Source organism: Cyrtonyx montezumae, unplaced genomic scaffold (assembly GCF_038088225.1).
Source record: "Cyrtonyx montezumae isolate F1298 unplaced genomic scaffold, pur_monq_1.0 scaffold_44, whole genome shotgun sequence".
Taxonomy (NCBI): Eukaryota; Metazoa; Chordata; class Aves; order Galliformes; family Odontophoridae; genus Cyrtonyx; species Cyrtonyx montezumae.
In genome coordinates this window covers 1,435,664-1,451,874 of record NW_027072050.1, presented here as the reverse complement: position 1 = coordinate 1,451,874, position 16,211 = coordinate 1,435,664, and the positions used below count along the sequence as shown (strand labels likewise).

Genomic DNA, 16,211 nt, shown 5'->3' with positions numbered 1-16,211 from the left:
AGACAACTGCCTCTTAGCTAAATTTTGGATTATAAAAGAACTGTTATAGTAAATTCTGAAAAAAGCACACCCAGAAAAGCATAAACTAGACAATTTCTTCTTGCAAAGTTCTTTAGGACTCTCAGAACATCCTGTGTTATTAGTTGCAACTTTGGATGGAGATCTCTAGCTCGGGTACAAGAGTAACAAAAAGGACAGCTTCTTTCACAGAGGAGAGTTCAACATGAACAAAGTTAAAAACAACACTGAAAACATTCCCCCATACGTGACACACAGTAGAGCAGCATTAAGATTTCACAGACAGTGAATATAACACTAAATACTGAAGGAAAAGCATTAAGTTTATAGTAAAATATGTATGTGAAGATGAAATCAAGAAATGTGAAGTATCATAATTATGCCAAGGGGCATAGAGGAAGGCTTAGACCATAACTGAGCCTATACCATGGGAAGGCATTCTATATATAAGCTGATAAGGCTCCTGGAAGTCAACACAAAAATGTCTTGAAGCAACTGTCCTGACTCCTGCACTGACATTGCCACATTTCGCCATTCTTGATTTTTTTTCTTTTTAACTTTTGATTTCCATCCGAACCCTTAGATTAACAAACATCTCTCCTACCAAGCTGCATCAAACTGCTCCTGGAAAAGCAGAAATGGCTGTGCTGTGCAGAAGGAATGTGAGGCACTATCTAAGCTCTGCAGCAAAGAACAGCACAACTGGGCTCCATGAAACCTGAGCCGCAGCTTAATAACATTGCTATGCCTGAAGCCCTCAGGGACATATTTCTGTAGTTTCACTTTGAAAGCAGAACTGTTTGAGAAGCAGCACAGTATCTAGCTAGAAAGGTTACTCCTCGCCTCATAGTTAAAACAGCCAAGCAGGTTTACTCAGAAAGTGTAACTGTTGCTTAGATCTTCAAAGAGTTATTCTCCCGCATCACTTGCAGAATCTATTCCCAAGCTAAGCATTAATATATAAGTACATGAATACTCATATAATTTTGTGTATGTGAAATAGGAGTGAGAGAGAAAGAAACGACAAGTCTTCTTAAAGAACTGGGTAATTACAATGTATAAATAGTATAAATGTCCATAATAATAAATACAAAAATATACTGGAGTTTTTAATTAGTCTTTTGACTCATCACCATTCCCTCCCTCAACCATTCTGCCCCTGCCTTAACGTTTGCACAGCACTTAACCCAGGACACATACGTAAGAGTGATTTACGTCTCTGCTGTCAGAATTCAACCCCTTTCCAAGTTTCGATATGCAACTCACTAACCTGTTTCATCCCTTTCTCCACACGAGGAAGCAGTTAATTTTAGAAACATCCCTGACTACATTGAGCCACTTTCAGCTTTTTGCTATGACAGGGAACAACCTTCTTATTGAAGGTTGGAGGCTTTTGCAGCAATTACTTACATTGAAAACTTCCTAAACTTCATTCTCTGGTGGCTACAATCAAGAGTGTCGCTGCCATTTGACTTTGTATCAGTACGGGGTTTTCCCATGAACTAGTTCTTCTTACCGTTCATAGAAGAGCAGTATTTTTCATTCATCTTTCACTTGTCCCAGCTAAACAAGTGTATGGCTTCTAATTATCTCCAAATATAAAAAGCCACAGCTGAAGAAACAGAACATCTCTCTTTGTGCATTCTTCTGTTCATGACTACACTGTTAACACTCTTAGCTTCTGAGGAAGTGTCTACCTTTATCATCACCATTTTTAAAACAAATTTATGTCATTAGTTCCCACATACACAACCCTACCCTTTATACTATTGAATATAATCTGATTCCTCTTTACTCAGCCTACAAAGGCCTTCCAGTTCTTGATTATACCACAGATGGTCCACTCTCCAAAGATGGATTAGCCAAATTTGTGGGTGGATAATGCCACAGACATAAACATCCACAAAGTGCCTCTGGGCCAGGCACAAGTCTGCAAGTCTAATTAACTGAAGTGTAGCATCATGCTGACTACCTCACTGCCAGAACCAGCACAGGTATTCTTGTGGCAGACTTCCTGGTGTAACCAGTTTTCCCAGGATTTAATTAACCACTAGCAGCACAGAAGTGCCACAGGGGAAAGTATTAACTAATGTGGAATCACACCATCATATGGATGCAGTTACATTGCTTCTGAATTCAAACCGCTTTATGTATTTTTTTGTTTGTTTGTTTGTTTTGCATGAGGCTATGGCTGAAATAACTGGAAAAAAAAAGTCTTTCAAACCTTGATAATTCAGAGGGCTAAACAGACAGGCTTTCCTTATTCTTCTGTCACTCAGCACCACCCAAACTCCAAGTCCAGTTATAGCAAAGAAATTTATAGATTTTGATTCACCATCTGAACACAGTCTTGTGAGCACTCTTGCTCCCCTCTTTGATAAAGGAATTTGCAAATAGTTTAAGAGTGCCAAAAAAATAATCAGTGTTCTGGTTTATTTGTGACTCAGTATTCAATTGACATAAATATACTTCTTGCAAATTTTCAAATGGAATGCATAGAGTTGCAATCTAAAATGTGATCTTGTCTCTTTATCAGATGTTTAAAAGCTCTCTCCTAGCAGAGAGAAATATCTCTCCTTTCACAGACATGGCGTATTCATGACATTGCTTTTTGGCAGTACGTACAACTGTTAGTAACTGTTTTCAAGGATGAAGCACAGGAAGAATAAAACTATCAAAAATCACTAACAAACACCTTGAGACCTCACTCATTGCAGTCACTTCCACTAACCTAGACCAATGCATTAGTTTCACAAAAACAAGCTCAAATTTCACTAGATTTATATTGCTGTTTTTCTTAATTAAAAAAAAAACACTTAAAGGTTTTTTACTTAGATGCATTAACTATATGGCATATTTTATGAAGGCTGCTCTACAAATTATGCTTCCTATTTCATCGTGTTGGCTCAGAGGCAGATGTTGGTGGAATGGCAGTAGAGGTTGAACCTTCCCACTGATATCCTGTTACATTTTGTTGTGTGTGACAAATGGCAGCAGAGGGACAGTCTGACAAAATGAGTCTGAGGTGGATGTGTGGATGAAACAAAGGGGTGAAATTGAATTCCTCCTTGTGGAAAAAATAGCACCCATTGACATCTTTTAACACTGAATGCTTATGGAGAAGAACCAGTGGATACAGCACACTGCAGGGGCTTGGCATGCTTCAGCAGCAGTGTCTGCAACAGTGGCTCACTTCTATGGGGCAGACTGTTACAAGTGTGGCAATGCACCTCTTGTTCCTTGCTGGAAGAAATGCACAGCTACTGGCAGTGAGTATGTTGAGAAACAGAGTTTTGCAGATGAGAATTTGCTCTTTACAGCCGCACCTCGAGTACTGTGTTCAGTTTTGGGCCCCTCACTACAAGAAGGACATTGAGGCCCTGGAGTGTGTTCAGAGAAGGGCAACAAAACTGGGGAGGGGTCTGGAGCACAAGTCTTATGAGGAGCGGCTGAGGGAGCTGGGATGGTTTAGTCTGGAGAAGAGGAGGCTCAGAGGAGACCTTATTGCACTCTCCCACTTCCTGAAGGGAGGTTGTGGTGAGGAGGGGGTGGGCCTCTTCTCCCTGATAAGTAATGACAGGACGAGAGGGAATGGCCACAAGTTGCGCCGGGGAAGATTTAGATGAGACCTGAGGAAACATTTTTTCTCTGAAAGAGTGGTCAGGCACTGGAATGGCCTGCCTAGGGAGGTGGTTGAGGCACCGTCCCTAGCGCTGTTCAAGAAGCATTTAGATGAGGTGCTGAGGGATTTGATTTAGTAGTTCAGTGGGTAGGGATGGTGATAGGAGGATGGTTGGACTAGATGATCTTGTAGGTCCTTTCCAACCTTATGAACCTATGAACCTATAACAGAAAATGTTACCGTGCTCTTTATATCTACTGTAGATACATATACAATACTGTAGATACTTTCCACAAAAATAAATAGGAGACATTACTTTTGGAGTGACATACATACATGTGACCCAAGATAATTCCCCTTCACTCAGTGCAGCCCGGGCAAGCCAAAAGGCTGGACACCCTAATGGCTAGTTAATCAGTTGGTTGGATGATTTTTCCATCTAACATGTTATTATGTATTGTCAATGAGGTAAAATGTATAGATAAAAAAAAAAATTGCTCCAAAATTCTTAAGTTACATGCACCATTATTTTCAGCATGCTGAGACACTGATTATCCAATTCCAGTCTCTTGAAAGGAAAGCATTAACCTTTTCAAATTTCATCCCAGCTTTGATATGCTCATTTACATTTCCTCACCCCTGGGGATATGCCTGTCTTCTGATCTCACCTTATCAGTATTTCCTTTGCCTAATATTGCTCTTTCCCTGTTCTTGTGTTAGTTCTTCTCCATTTTAATTTAAAGATTTTCTTATACAGGTTTAACCACAGACAGCCAGTGTCAAAGGAACACAGCTGAAACTTATCAGTTAAGAAAAATATCTTTCTAAGAACATCCTTTGATGTCAAAACACATCCAAAATCTTTCCTTGTAGTAACAGTCCACTGTCTATTAGCTTTCACTCTCTTGGACTGTCTTCTCATTTTGTCAGTGTAACTTTCCTTGGAAAACCACCACCCTATACACCTCAATTTCTTTGAACTTCTCTTGGAAAAGTATATTATCTCCTCTGTTTCCCAGCATTCTCATCTTTTTCTCTTATGATTCTTGTCCTCAGGTTCTGGTAGAATCTCCACTTTGTTTTTCGTGTGAAATAAGACTGTTTTTCAACCCATATTAGAGATGAAAAAAAAAAATCTTTTTCCATTCTGTATCGGTCAGCACTAAATTCTCCCAGGCTTACCCTCCTCACCCAGACTTTGTTCTCCACATCTTGTCCTTTGGAAGCTGGCGTCTCCACCAGTGACTGTTTATCCTCAACATCCAACATTTTGATCTGCCAGTTGACATTTCCTACCAAATCATCTCATACAAGAATAAATTCATTTTGCGATTCATAATTTTCAATGAAATATGGCTGTTTACCTCCACTACTAGTCCAACAGAAGCTTGATTCTTCATTCCTAGATTTAAAAGCAGAATAACAAAGTTTGCCTCCATAATATAGAAAACATCTCTTTTCAGCCCTCTGAGAGCTGGGTTGTTCTGCTTTGCTACGTAGACCTCCCAGTTTTCACCAACTTTAGACCTGACTCATGGTTTAGCATGGGCTGGGCACGTGCCACTCTGTTTAAAGGCAAAAAGTTTCTTTAATATCCACTTCTGGGAGTCCCCTGTCCCAGAAAAAGCATAAAAAACCCTAAGAAATGCTGGAAGCTACAATTCAAAGTCTAGGAAAACTACAAACTTGTTTACCCAAATCTTCAAGGAACAGCTCTTGTCCTTACCCAGCATAAATTACTTATTAACTTCCATACCTTCTGTCAGCTTCTTGGCTGCTGCTCTGACTGCTGAGTGCTTGACTCCCAGGTAGACTGCCAGGTCGACAGCACAGCATTCAGGATGCCATCAGACAGCCACGTCAGAGTGCAAATTACACAGCTCTTCTCACTCTATTATCCCTTCCTGAGGGGGATGGGTAAGATCCTTTGATTTTATTGTACTAGTGAAAAACAAGGCCAGAAAAGACAGTAAGTACCTCTGGCTTCTCCACTCTTTGGTAAGAAGTGCTTAGAATAGTGAGTCCATATTTTTCTCAGCCTTCCATTTGCTTACAGAAGCCCTTCACATCCCTCACTCAAGCTCAACTTTTGCTTTCCTACCTTAATTCTTGCAAGCTTGGACAATACTTCTCTATTCCTCCTGGCCAGCTGTCCCCATTTCCACCTTCTTAATAATTGCATTCTATGTTTGAGCTCCATCAAAATTTCATGCTCACCCCAGCTTGTCATCCGTATAAGCACACTTAGAAATAGAAATGCCATGACTGTTTCTGCTCCTCCAGACCCCTAAAGATGCTTCTCTATTAAAGCTGAAGAAACTTGGGTGAAACCACAGCAGCCGTTAGTCAAACAAGTCACAAAAATATAAAGTTCTGTCTTGAGAAACCTGTGTGAAAAACAGCAGACAAAAGCTGAAGATCTTCAGACTCCTCTATTATTAAATGAAATGCTCCCTTTTACCATTCAGAACCAGTCAGAATGTCCCCACAAGTACAGAAGCATGTATTATCATCTCTGTGTTCCTTGAAAGCATACAAATATAAGATGCAAGGAGGAGGAACTTATAAAATCCAGGTCAGCTACTTAGCAGTTTATTCTTTCTTTTTTCAAATGCCTGTTATTTCTCCAGCCTCTCTGCAGACTGATCGAGCTGAGGAAGAGAACCAAGTCATTGGGTTCAGGCTACAGTGAGATCACATAAAGAAATCAAGAGGATGTTTAATTCAACCTTAACTGCTCATTTCCTTTCTCTCAATGCATCAATAACAAACAGAACTAGGCAAAGCAAGTCTTAGTGAGAACTTTCTTTTAAACTGAGTTAAGAGACTGTAAATATCTGTCATAAAACCCTCAAAACAGAAATGCTATGTATCCCCAAAGACTGTAAAAGCAAGTAGGGATTTCTGAGGGAGAAAAAAAAAAAAAAAAAAGGAATTATACATTGTGAGAATCTACACTGAATAAACCTCAAAACTTTAGGCATGAAAAACAATAATTACAGGAAATCCTAAAAATAAATAAATAAATAATTAAAAAAAACCCTCTTTCCAAAGGCAAGTTCTAAGTTCTGCTCTTCCAATCAGCGCATGGAAGTTCAGATGCTTGCAGAAACAGGAACTGCATGTTCATATCTTTCTTAAATACTCCATCTTTTCCACTGATTTTTCAACTGCTTATCAATATCCCTGTTTCTGGACCTCAAAATATTTAATTCCAACCAGTGAACTAAATGAAAACCTGTGAAAATAACGTAGTGGGGAGTAGGTTCAATTTTCCAAGTCTTAGGCCTTATTTAAATCACATCTTAAAACTTTTTGATGCAGTCATAAATGTTAGGAAATTTTCCTGCTGTATAAACTGAAATAAGTTCATAAGTTCATAAGTTCATAAGGTTGGAAAGGACCTATAAGATCATCTAGTCCAACCATCCTCCTATCACTATCTCTACCCAACTACTAAATTAAGTCCTTCAGCACCTCATCTAAACGCTTCTTGAACAGCGCTAGGGATGGTGCCTCAACCACCTCCCTAGGCAGGCCATTCCAGTGCCTGACCACTCTTTCAGAAAAGAAATGCTTCCTCAGGTCTAATCTAAATCTTCCCCGGCGCAACTTGTGGCCATTCCCTCTCGTCCTGTCATTACTTATCAGGGAGAAGAGGCCCACCCCCTCCTCACCACAACCCCCCTTCAGGAAGTGGGAGAGTGCAATAAGGTCTCCTCTGAGCCTCCTCTTCTCCAGACTGAACAATCCCAGCTCCCTCAGCCGCTCCTCATAAGACTTGTGCTCCAGACCCCTCCCCAGTTTTGTTGCCCTTCTCTGAACACACTCCAGGGCCTCAATGTCCTTCTTGTAGTGAGGGGCCCAAAACTGAACACAGTACTCGAGGTGCGGCCGTACCAGAGCTGAGTACAGGGGGATGATCACCTCCCTGCTCCTGCTGGCTACACTATTTCTAATACAGGCCAGGATGCTGCTGGCCTTCTTGGCCACCTGGGCACACTGCCGGCTCATGTTGAGCCGAGCATCAACCAACACCCCCAGGTCCTTTTCCTCTCTACATTCTTCAAGCCATTCTGCCCCAAGCCTATAGCATTGCATGGGGTTATTGTGGCCAAAGTGCAGGACCCGGCACTTGGTCTTATTGAACCTCATCCCATTTTGCTCAGCCCAGCTGTTCAGCCTATCCAAATCCCTCTGAAGGGCCTCCCTACCCTCAGGCAGTTTGACACATCCTCCCAGCTTTGTGTCATCTGCAAACTTACTGAGCGTAAAATAATAATACAATTTCTAAGTCAGGATGGGAAAGGCAGAATTAAAACCCAGCACAGCTCTCAATAAAGTCTTTTTCATATAAGCTCATGTAACAACATAGCACTTCTCCAACATGTCACCTGATTTTCAGCCCTTTCAAAGCATAAATATGCCTAATTAGCCATCTGGTTCAGGTCTAGTTTCTCCTCTAGAAATCACCCTTGGCAAGGCTTTCTGTTCTGTTCCAGGTGGGCCTTTCCTTGTCTGTCCTGCTACCACACACTTGGTTCTGCAGTTCGCAGCAGTCAGAAGCTCTTTATCCCTCCTATCACCCAGAGCACCTGGTTTCCTGCTGGCAGAAGTGTCACCAATTGCTCCTCATTTGTAAAGTCAGCCCCTACAATGAGTCAAGCCTTGGGTTATCCTTCAGTATCCCACAAATAAGAAATTCCCCTAGATATTTGTTTCTAATTCATCATACCAACAACAATGAACATTCACCTAGCTAAAGCACAGAACTGCTGAACAATCTTAGGTCAAAATGAGAGAATATATTGCGATAAATAAGAAAATGGAAAGACAAAGAAACAACAATGAAACATCAAAGTGGAACTGGATCATCTTGAATGCCAGTGTAGACTGCAAAAGTGCTTATCAATCATTCCACACTAGATGAGTTTGTTTGCACGAGTCTGAGGGAAGTATCCTACTTAACACCTTGGCACACCTACAGATGCAGATCATGACTCTTCACATAATCTCCATTCTCCTCCCTCATTCTGGGAACGCACAGGCTTTCTACCAGCTGGCTCTGAATTTCAGTATCAACAGTTCCATCAGTTTCCCAGGTTATTTGTTCCCACAAACTCCCGAGGCAACTTCAAAGCTTAAGAGAGAAAAATGAAATGTAATTACTTTAAAATTAAGATTCTTTAACTGATAAGCTTTCAATACGTTTTTATTATTTTTTTTCAAATTTCGAAACAGAAAACTTACAATTTTATCTGAGAACAATCTTATATTTCCGGTGATCGTACTCTGATCAATCACTTCTTAAGCAGTAATGCAATCTAACATGTTCTTATGCTTATTAAAACATATGTGTATATCAATGCACTGACAACTTAAATGCAGAATGTAAATGTCTCAACTTCTTTCAACAGTGATTCTCCTTCTTCACGCTTTATCTGGAAGAGTATCCAACATCACGAAGAACTGTTCCCTGTTGTGCTTTACCTACTACATAAAAATATCATTATGGGCCACTCAATTATTTATCACTTCATGTTGCGACTGCATTGCACTATGTATCCAGCAATTTTATCATCCTGCTTTCTGAATTTGATGTATGATGGGATCATTTTCATGAGAAATCCCACCAAATGCACAGAGATTCTTTCAGACTATTTAGCCTAGGTGGCCTTCTCTCTGTTATTAACAGTTCCTCCATAAGCAACAGCTTCTGCCCCTGCTCTGCTAAGTCCCTGTTCTACACTGCAGATGTGATGGAACTGTGATAGAAGACTCAGATGCCATATTTCTCCCACTCAACATTTGCTCTACAATAAATCTATCAATCTGCCTTCCCTGTAGTCATCAGTCCAGCCCTGCCTGAGCTGAGACAATCACACCTGTACTGGATACAGAGCCTGAATGAGCAAACGGAGCCCAGGCCTGGGTGGCAGCCACAGATATACTGGCCTCCCTGCACAAAGTTAATGTCTTTGGCTGTCAGAGCACTGCCCTAATCCATGCTGGCTGAGCTCAGGCTTTTAAATTTTTTATTTTTAAAATACAGATCTCAGGGTCATTTTCTCCTTTCTTCAGTTCACCACATATCAATGTAATTACTAGGGGAAAATAACTTTGCAAGAAAAATCCTGTAACAATCATCTTTTCAGGATTTCTGAATTTATGGTTTCACTTCAGTATCATCTCTAAACAGATAAAATCTTCTGATTTTTTCTTCAAAAATACTAAACACAGTCTCTGACATACCGTCTTTCAAATCCTCAAGAATCAGTCTATCTTTTATACATGTACAAAGGCAGACAGATAATAAGGAAGTAGCTCCCCCAGAAAACTCAGACAGTAACCCAACGGGTAAAAATAACACTTATTACCAAAAAAGAACCAACAAAACAAATCTGAGCAGAGCCTGTTTCCCTCTTTCAAGATTTTTTTCCTTATTTTGACCCAGTGCCCACTGGTGCTCATTCTGCTGGAAAGTGTATGCCATACTCCTTTCAGCTGCCATCTGCACAGTTATCTCATAAACATTTGAAGAGATTCTTGGTTTTTGAAACAGACTTTTAAAGTAAAGAGACTCGATGTTTCCAAAACCAGTTTAAAAAAGAAAATGAATGTAACTTGAAGTTAACAGGATTACCACAGTTGGTCCTCTTAAACCATACTTTCCAATTTTTTCAAATTAATTGGATTAACTAAAACCAGTGCATATTTTTAAAAGGAATGGAAAACACTCACAGGGTCCTCGACAAAGCTATGTAATTATGGACAAGCCATGCTGAGGTGTGCTCTGCAGTAAAAAAAAGCACCTACAGAAATTAGCCTCAACAGAACAGCCTTCAGTAGATTTTCAAAACTGGGAAGAACATTTAATTCCTCTTTAGAAGACCCTACCATGAAATGCCATTGGAATTAAGTATCAAATTTTGATATAGCCATCCTAAAGGCTAATATATGCATAGAATAGGTACCCACAATAAAATGAAAGCCTTTATTTCAAAGACAACAGTAGTTAAAGACATGGAACAAGGGCACTGGCATCACTAGGTCCAGGAAGAGTAGCTGTCTTCCTTTTCAGACACCAGTGATGTTCTGGTGGAGTGCACTGGGTTGCACAGCTTAGCCCTTCATGGCAGCCTTGCAACAGACATCAGCCTGGGATAAGTAACATCTCCTGAAACTGACTGGTGTTATGTAATGAAACAAGACTGCACTGCCTGTGCTTTATATCCTGCTGGGAAGGATGCAGTGCTCCAGCTCTTGGCAGAGCTTTCTATACACTTGTTCATCAGATGTCCTCCAGATCCAAAGACTGAGCTATCTGGAACTTTTACAACACAGCCTGCAGTGCACCGCATTGCAATGTCAATAGCGGCATAAATTCTACACCTGTGACATGTTACACTACAGGTGTGTCTGAAATGCTCAGTTAATTCATTAATTGTTTACTGTTAAGAAATAATTACACAATCTGTTTTTAAGTAAATTCTTGTATCAGATAACAACTCTTGCCTTCCCCTTTGCCCTCAGGTGAACATATGTGTTTTCTTGCTACAGGGAAGAAAGTTGGAATGGATATCAGCAGTACAAGCAGGAGATAAAACTCATAGTTCAATAAATGATCCTGAAACCAGAAATCTCGTTACAATTTTGTTCTTATCAACAGTCTCTGTCTTCACAGCTGAAGTAGAATCAGATCAAAACTGCTCTCCTGTTTGCATTGGATTTTAGTGTGAACTTGTTATGACACAGAAATGCTTGGATGTACCTAAAGCATTCAAATTTAAAAAACAATAAACAAACAACAACAAAAAATATCTTTCAGAGAGCTGAGATTTATGCAGTCTTCAGAGAACAAACATGTTAGTTAGAGCTTCCAGTACAGAAAATCAAGACTAACTATTTATTTTACAGATGTTGGTCCTTAGAGACTTTCTAAGTTTGCTTTCACCTGAACACAGCCAGACTGAAGTACAGATGACGACAGTGAGGGAGGGTTTCCTTTGCAATTTTCTCAGTGATTCTCTCAATTCTACAACTATCTCAAAGGGAGGGAAGAGTGTTGGTCTCTTCTCCCAGGCAACAAGAGATGAGACAAGATGAAATGGCCTGAATTTGCACCAGGGGACATTTAGGTTGGGTATCAGGAAAAAAAACATTTTACTGAAAGGATTGTAAAGAAGATTTCCAGGGAAGTATGCAGGTCATTTCAAAAGTAATGCCTCCTATTTATTTCCATGGAAAATAAAGCAACTACAAAGAGCACAATTACTCTATTGATAAGGCAAGTTCTCAGCTACAAAACACTATTTTTTCAATGTAGTCACCATATTACCTATGCATTTTCACCAGTGAAGAATAAGCCTACATGCTGAACTTGTAAAAAACTGCATAAGTAGAGGTGACCCACTGTTTCACATCTACTATGGTGGTGACATTGCCAGGAAAATATTGCCCAAGCAGTCCCATTGTGCTTATATCCACTGGTTGGTCTCCATACATATTCAAGCAAGTGCCAACAAAGGTGCTATTTTTTCCACGTGGAGGAATCCAAGTGGAAAAAAAATCCCTTGCTTCATCTACACATTCACGTCAGACTCATTCTGTCAGACTGCCCCTTTGCTGCTATCTGTCACACAGCAAGAAAATGTAACAGGATATTGGTGGGAAGGTTCAACCTCTACTGCCATCTCACAAACATCTGCCTCTGACATCATGGGACAACACCATAAATTAGAAGGCATTACTTTTGGAGAAGCTCTCATAGTTGAGTCACCATTCCTCAAGATATTTAAAACACATGGAGATGTGGTGCTTACAGACATGGTTTCTTGATGGAGCTGGCAGTGCCAGGTTAAGGGCTGGACCTTAGGAGTTCTTTTCCAACCAATATGATTCTTTGATTTTAACGTGTGGAAGAGATTCACCACCTCCCTTGAAATGAAAGTGCTGCTCTTTTCAGAGTGAAGGGACTCCCCTGCTGTCACTGGTTTCAGATAACACACAGACAGGGAAAACCAATAATGCCAACTCAACTAGGTCCTGGTCTCCACACATCCCTAAGCAGCACAACCACTCCAGTGCTATAACCTCCTTGTACTTAGCACAGCAGCTTGAGTGGACATGTGGTGAGTCAGGCTGAGAAAATTATTTCAGTTAGAACCCTTATTCTTTCTGCTTTTAGTAATTTCACCTCATACCAGTTCATGAGAGTGCTTTACTATCTAGCTTCAAAATCATTCGTTCTGATGAACCAAAAGGTAGGGAAGACAAGCACAAGTGGCCTGGCAGGGCAGAAGTGTTCACTTCTCTACATGAATGCAGCTCAAGCTGCTGCAGAAAACACCTTCCCTGAACTCCAAATCTCCAACTGCAACACCATACCTTGTAATTTCCAGATTCATGTCATCAAGTCTTTATTGAAGAGTAATCTGCAAAAAAAATAAAAATAAAAAAAGAAGAAGGAATTGCAAAGTATGTATATACATGGCCCAAAGTAAATTCAACTAACTTGCACGAATCTGCAGCTTCACATCACATAAAATACTCTGTATTTATCTTGGATTTCTAATAGAGGTGAATGGGAAGCTGATAAAATTTTCCTTTACTCATCTTTGACCTGAAAGAAACATGTACAGTACATGATAACATCCAATCTGAATTTTAGAAAGAGGATGAAAAATCTGTCAAAATCTATGAGCCAAAAAGCAAATTAATCTCAAAAAGCTTTTCATGGATATTACAAGTTATTCGAGCATTTCAGGAACTGTTGTTATAATGTAGAATAAAAATTTAGAAAACATTGCTAATTTTCTTGCCTTTACATAATATTTAATTTTTGTTAGAGCTTTTCACCATCAAACATACAAAAACAGATGTAGTCTTTATTGTGCAGAAGCTTCTCTGAAGTCAGTTTTCCCAAAGCTTTGTCAACAATTAGAAACAAAAAAGAAAACACTACAAGCAATTAACAAAGTAGTTACTGGCTAATGTGTCCTAGCTTAATTGCATTTCTGTTTCAGGAAGAAAGAGAATTAGTAAGAAAAATGATACATCTGTTAAAGGAATTAAAAATGCATCTTCTTCATCTTCATCTTTGAACTGCTGCCTTGAGGTAAATCTAAATATGAGATCTGGGAGAACAGCTCTTAACAGAGCTGGAATTGTCCGTACGACATGGTTGTGGTTTATTCCTTTTTGCTCATTCTAGAAAGTGATTTTCAAATGAAGATCAGGTAAAATTTGTTTGAGGACTGATGAACTAACATTCACTTAGGTTTTCAAGTTTCTAGATATTTATTTAAGCTTCTGCTCTAGCATTGCTGATGATCTTTACTTCTGCTTGCAACACAATGTTACTAAAAACTTAGGGCTTGAGGATTCAGAACCTTCTCAGAAACCTTCAGATAACAATCAGACATTCATTGGCTATTCTGCCAACAAAATGCCCTTTGATCTCTCTTGAAGGCATCTGTTGATGTCCTGTTATAAACACCTAAGGAGCTGTACATACAAAAGAATGAAGTTCCCCATCTGTATGGTAATAAGTGCAGTCAAAATATCCTGCTACAGACAGCAATATATTTTCAGGTCTTCCTTTACATATTATAAGTGCTCTCAAATCTACGATATTGTAGATCAACACGTGAACCAGTCATAGCTGAGTGGTGAAGCCCCAGCGACTGGAAAAAGGAAAAAAATGCTCCCATTTTAAAAAGGTTAGAAGGGAAGATCCAAGGAATTACAAAACAGTCAGCCTCTCCTCTGTACCTCGGAAGATTGTGGCACAGATCCTCCTGGAAGCTATGTTATGGCAAAGCATAGACAAGGGAAGAGATCTGAGCCAGCATGACTTCATCAGTCACGTGACCATGTCTGACCAATCTGGAGGCCTTCTATGATGGAGTGAATGCATCAGTGGACATGGGAAGGGAGATAAATGTCATCTACCTGGAGTTCTATAAGGCCTTTAACATGACCCCACACAACATCCTTGTCTCTGAATTAGAGAGGTGAATTTGAAGGGTGGACTGTACAGTGGATAAGGAATTGGCTGGATAGCTGCAGTCAAAAACCTGTGGTCAATGGCTAGATATCTATGTGGAGATTAGAGATAAGTGATGTCCCACAGAGCTCCCAATAGGGTCTGGTGCTGTTTAATATCTTCATTAACAACACAGAAATGGGAGTGAGCACACCTCAGCAAGTCTGAGGATGACACCAAGCTGAGTCATGCAGTCATATTGGACAGAATGGACGCCACCCAGAGGGAATTTGACAGGCTTAAGAACTCATAAAGTTCAATGATGCCAAGTGCAAGGTGCTGCACCTGGGTTGGAGCAATCTCAAATGTCAGCACAGACTAGGGGATGGATGGATTGACAGAAGCCCTGTGAAGAAGGACTTCAAGGTCCCAGTGAATGAAAAGCTGGACACAAGGCAGCTTGCACCTGCAAGCCCAGAATGCCAACAGCAACTTCTTACAAAGGCAAGTAGTGACAAGAGAAGAGGCATTAGTTTTGAACTGAAAGAATTGAAAGAGTAAATTTAGATTACATACAATGAAGAAACTGTTCATTATGAGAGTGGTGAGGCACTGGAACAGGTTGTCCAAAGAAGCTGTAGATCAACAATTTTTATGTGCCATGTGGGACATGGGCCTGTGCAAGCTGATCTAGTGAAAGATGCCACAGCAGGGTGATTGGACATGATTATCTGTAAAGGTCTCTTCCAACTCAAACCATTTGTGAGTCCATAAACACAAAAACAATTCAAATTGTAATAAGAGGGATATCTATCTCAAAGGACAGAAAGCTATCAGACATTCCATCCTGACACCTTTTTCTCTCCTGACCCTATTTGGGCTCATGAATATAATAAAAGATCAAAATCAGCTGTCTTTCAGAAGAACTCACAGTTGCAGGAACACTTCATAAAGTAAGTCCCATGTTTACTGGACAGCACCAGGTCTATAAAAGCCTGGTCATTGTTGTGATTCCAGACCAAACACTATTAAAGTTCTGCATTCAAAAGGATTTCAGCAAACTACAAGTAAATTTCAGAACTGGAATGAAAATGCCTTCCATCAAGCTGGTTCTCCTTCATGAGGAGAAAAAGAACTTGCTCAAGTTGAGGAGAAGGGAGTTTTAAAAAGATGCTTTCATCAGTCCTATTTCTGCAAGAAAAGCAAGTATTAAACTGAAATGTTAAGTCTCTGGTGATGTCTGCACAAGGACAGAGCCACTGAGCTTCTGATTTCAGACGTTAGTGAGCATCCCCAGGTGAACTTGGAAGAGTGGATAGCTTAGATGACACTAAGCAGCACCATTTGTCTTTATTGCTTCATGGGTTAGAGACTCCTTTAGAAACACTCTAAAAATAAGGGGAAGGGGCACCCACTCAGAAGAAACATTTTTTATTTTGGTTAGAGCAGAAATATAGCAATTGTTTCTCAACCACAGCCTGTGGATTTTGTAGCAGGAACCTAATCCTTGACTTATCTGAAGAGAGAAGCTGAGTCCCTCGGAATTAACAGACTGATAGACTGCAAAAATAAACCTAGTTTCTG

General features: G+C 40.0%; 1 protein-coding gene across 1 annotated transcript in view; it reads right to left on the bottom strand.

Annotated features, from left to right (window-relative positions):
• CERS4 (ceramide synthase 4) overlaps positions 1-13,066 on the bottom strand; it is a 49,829-nt gene extending 36,763 nt beyond the window's left edge. The window contains exon 1 of the mRNA XM_065747297.1: positions 13,028-13,066. Coding sequence (XP_065603369.1) covers positions 13,028-13,047 — 20 coding nt within the window. The 5' untranslated portion in view covers positions 13,048-13,066. The remainder of the gene's footprint in view (positions 1-13,027) is intronic.
• Positions 13,067-16,211: the final 3,145 nt, after the last annotated feature.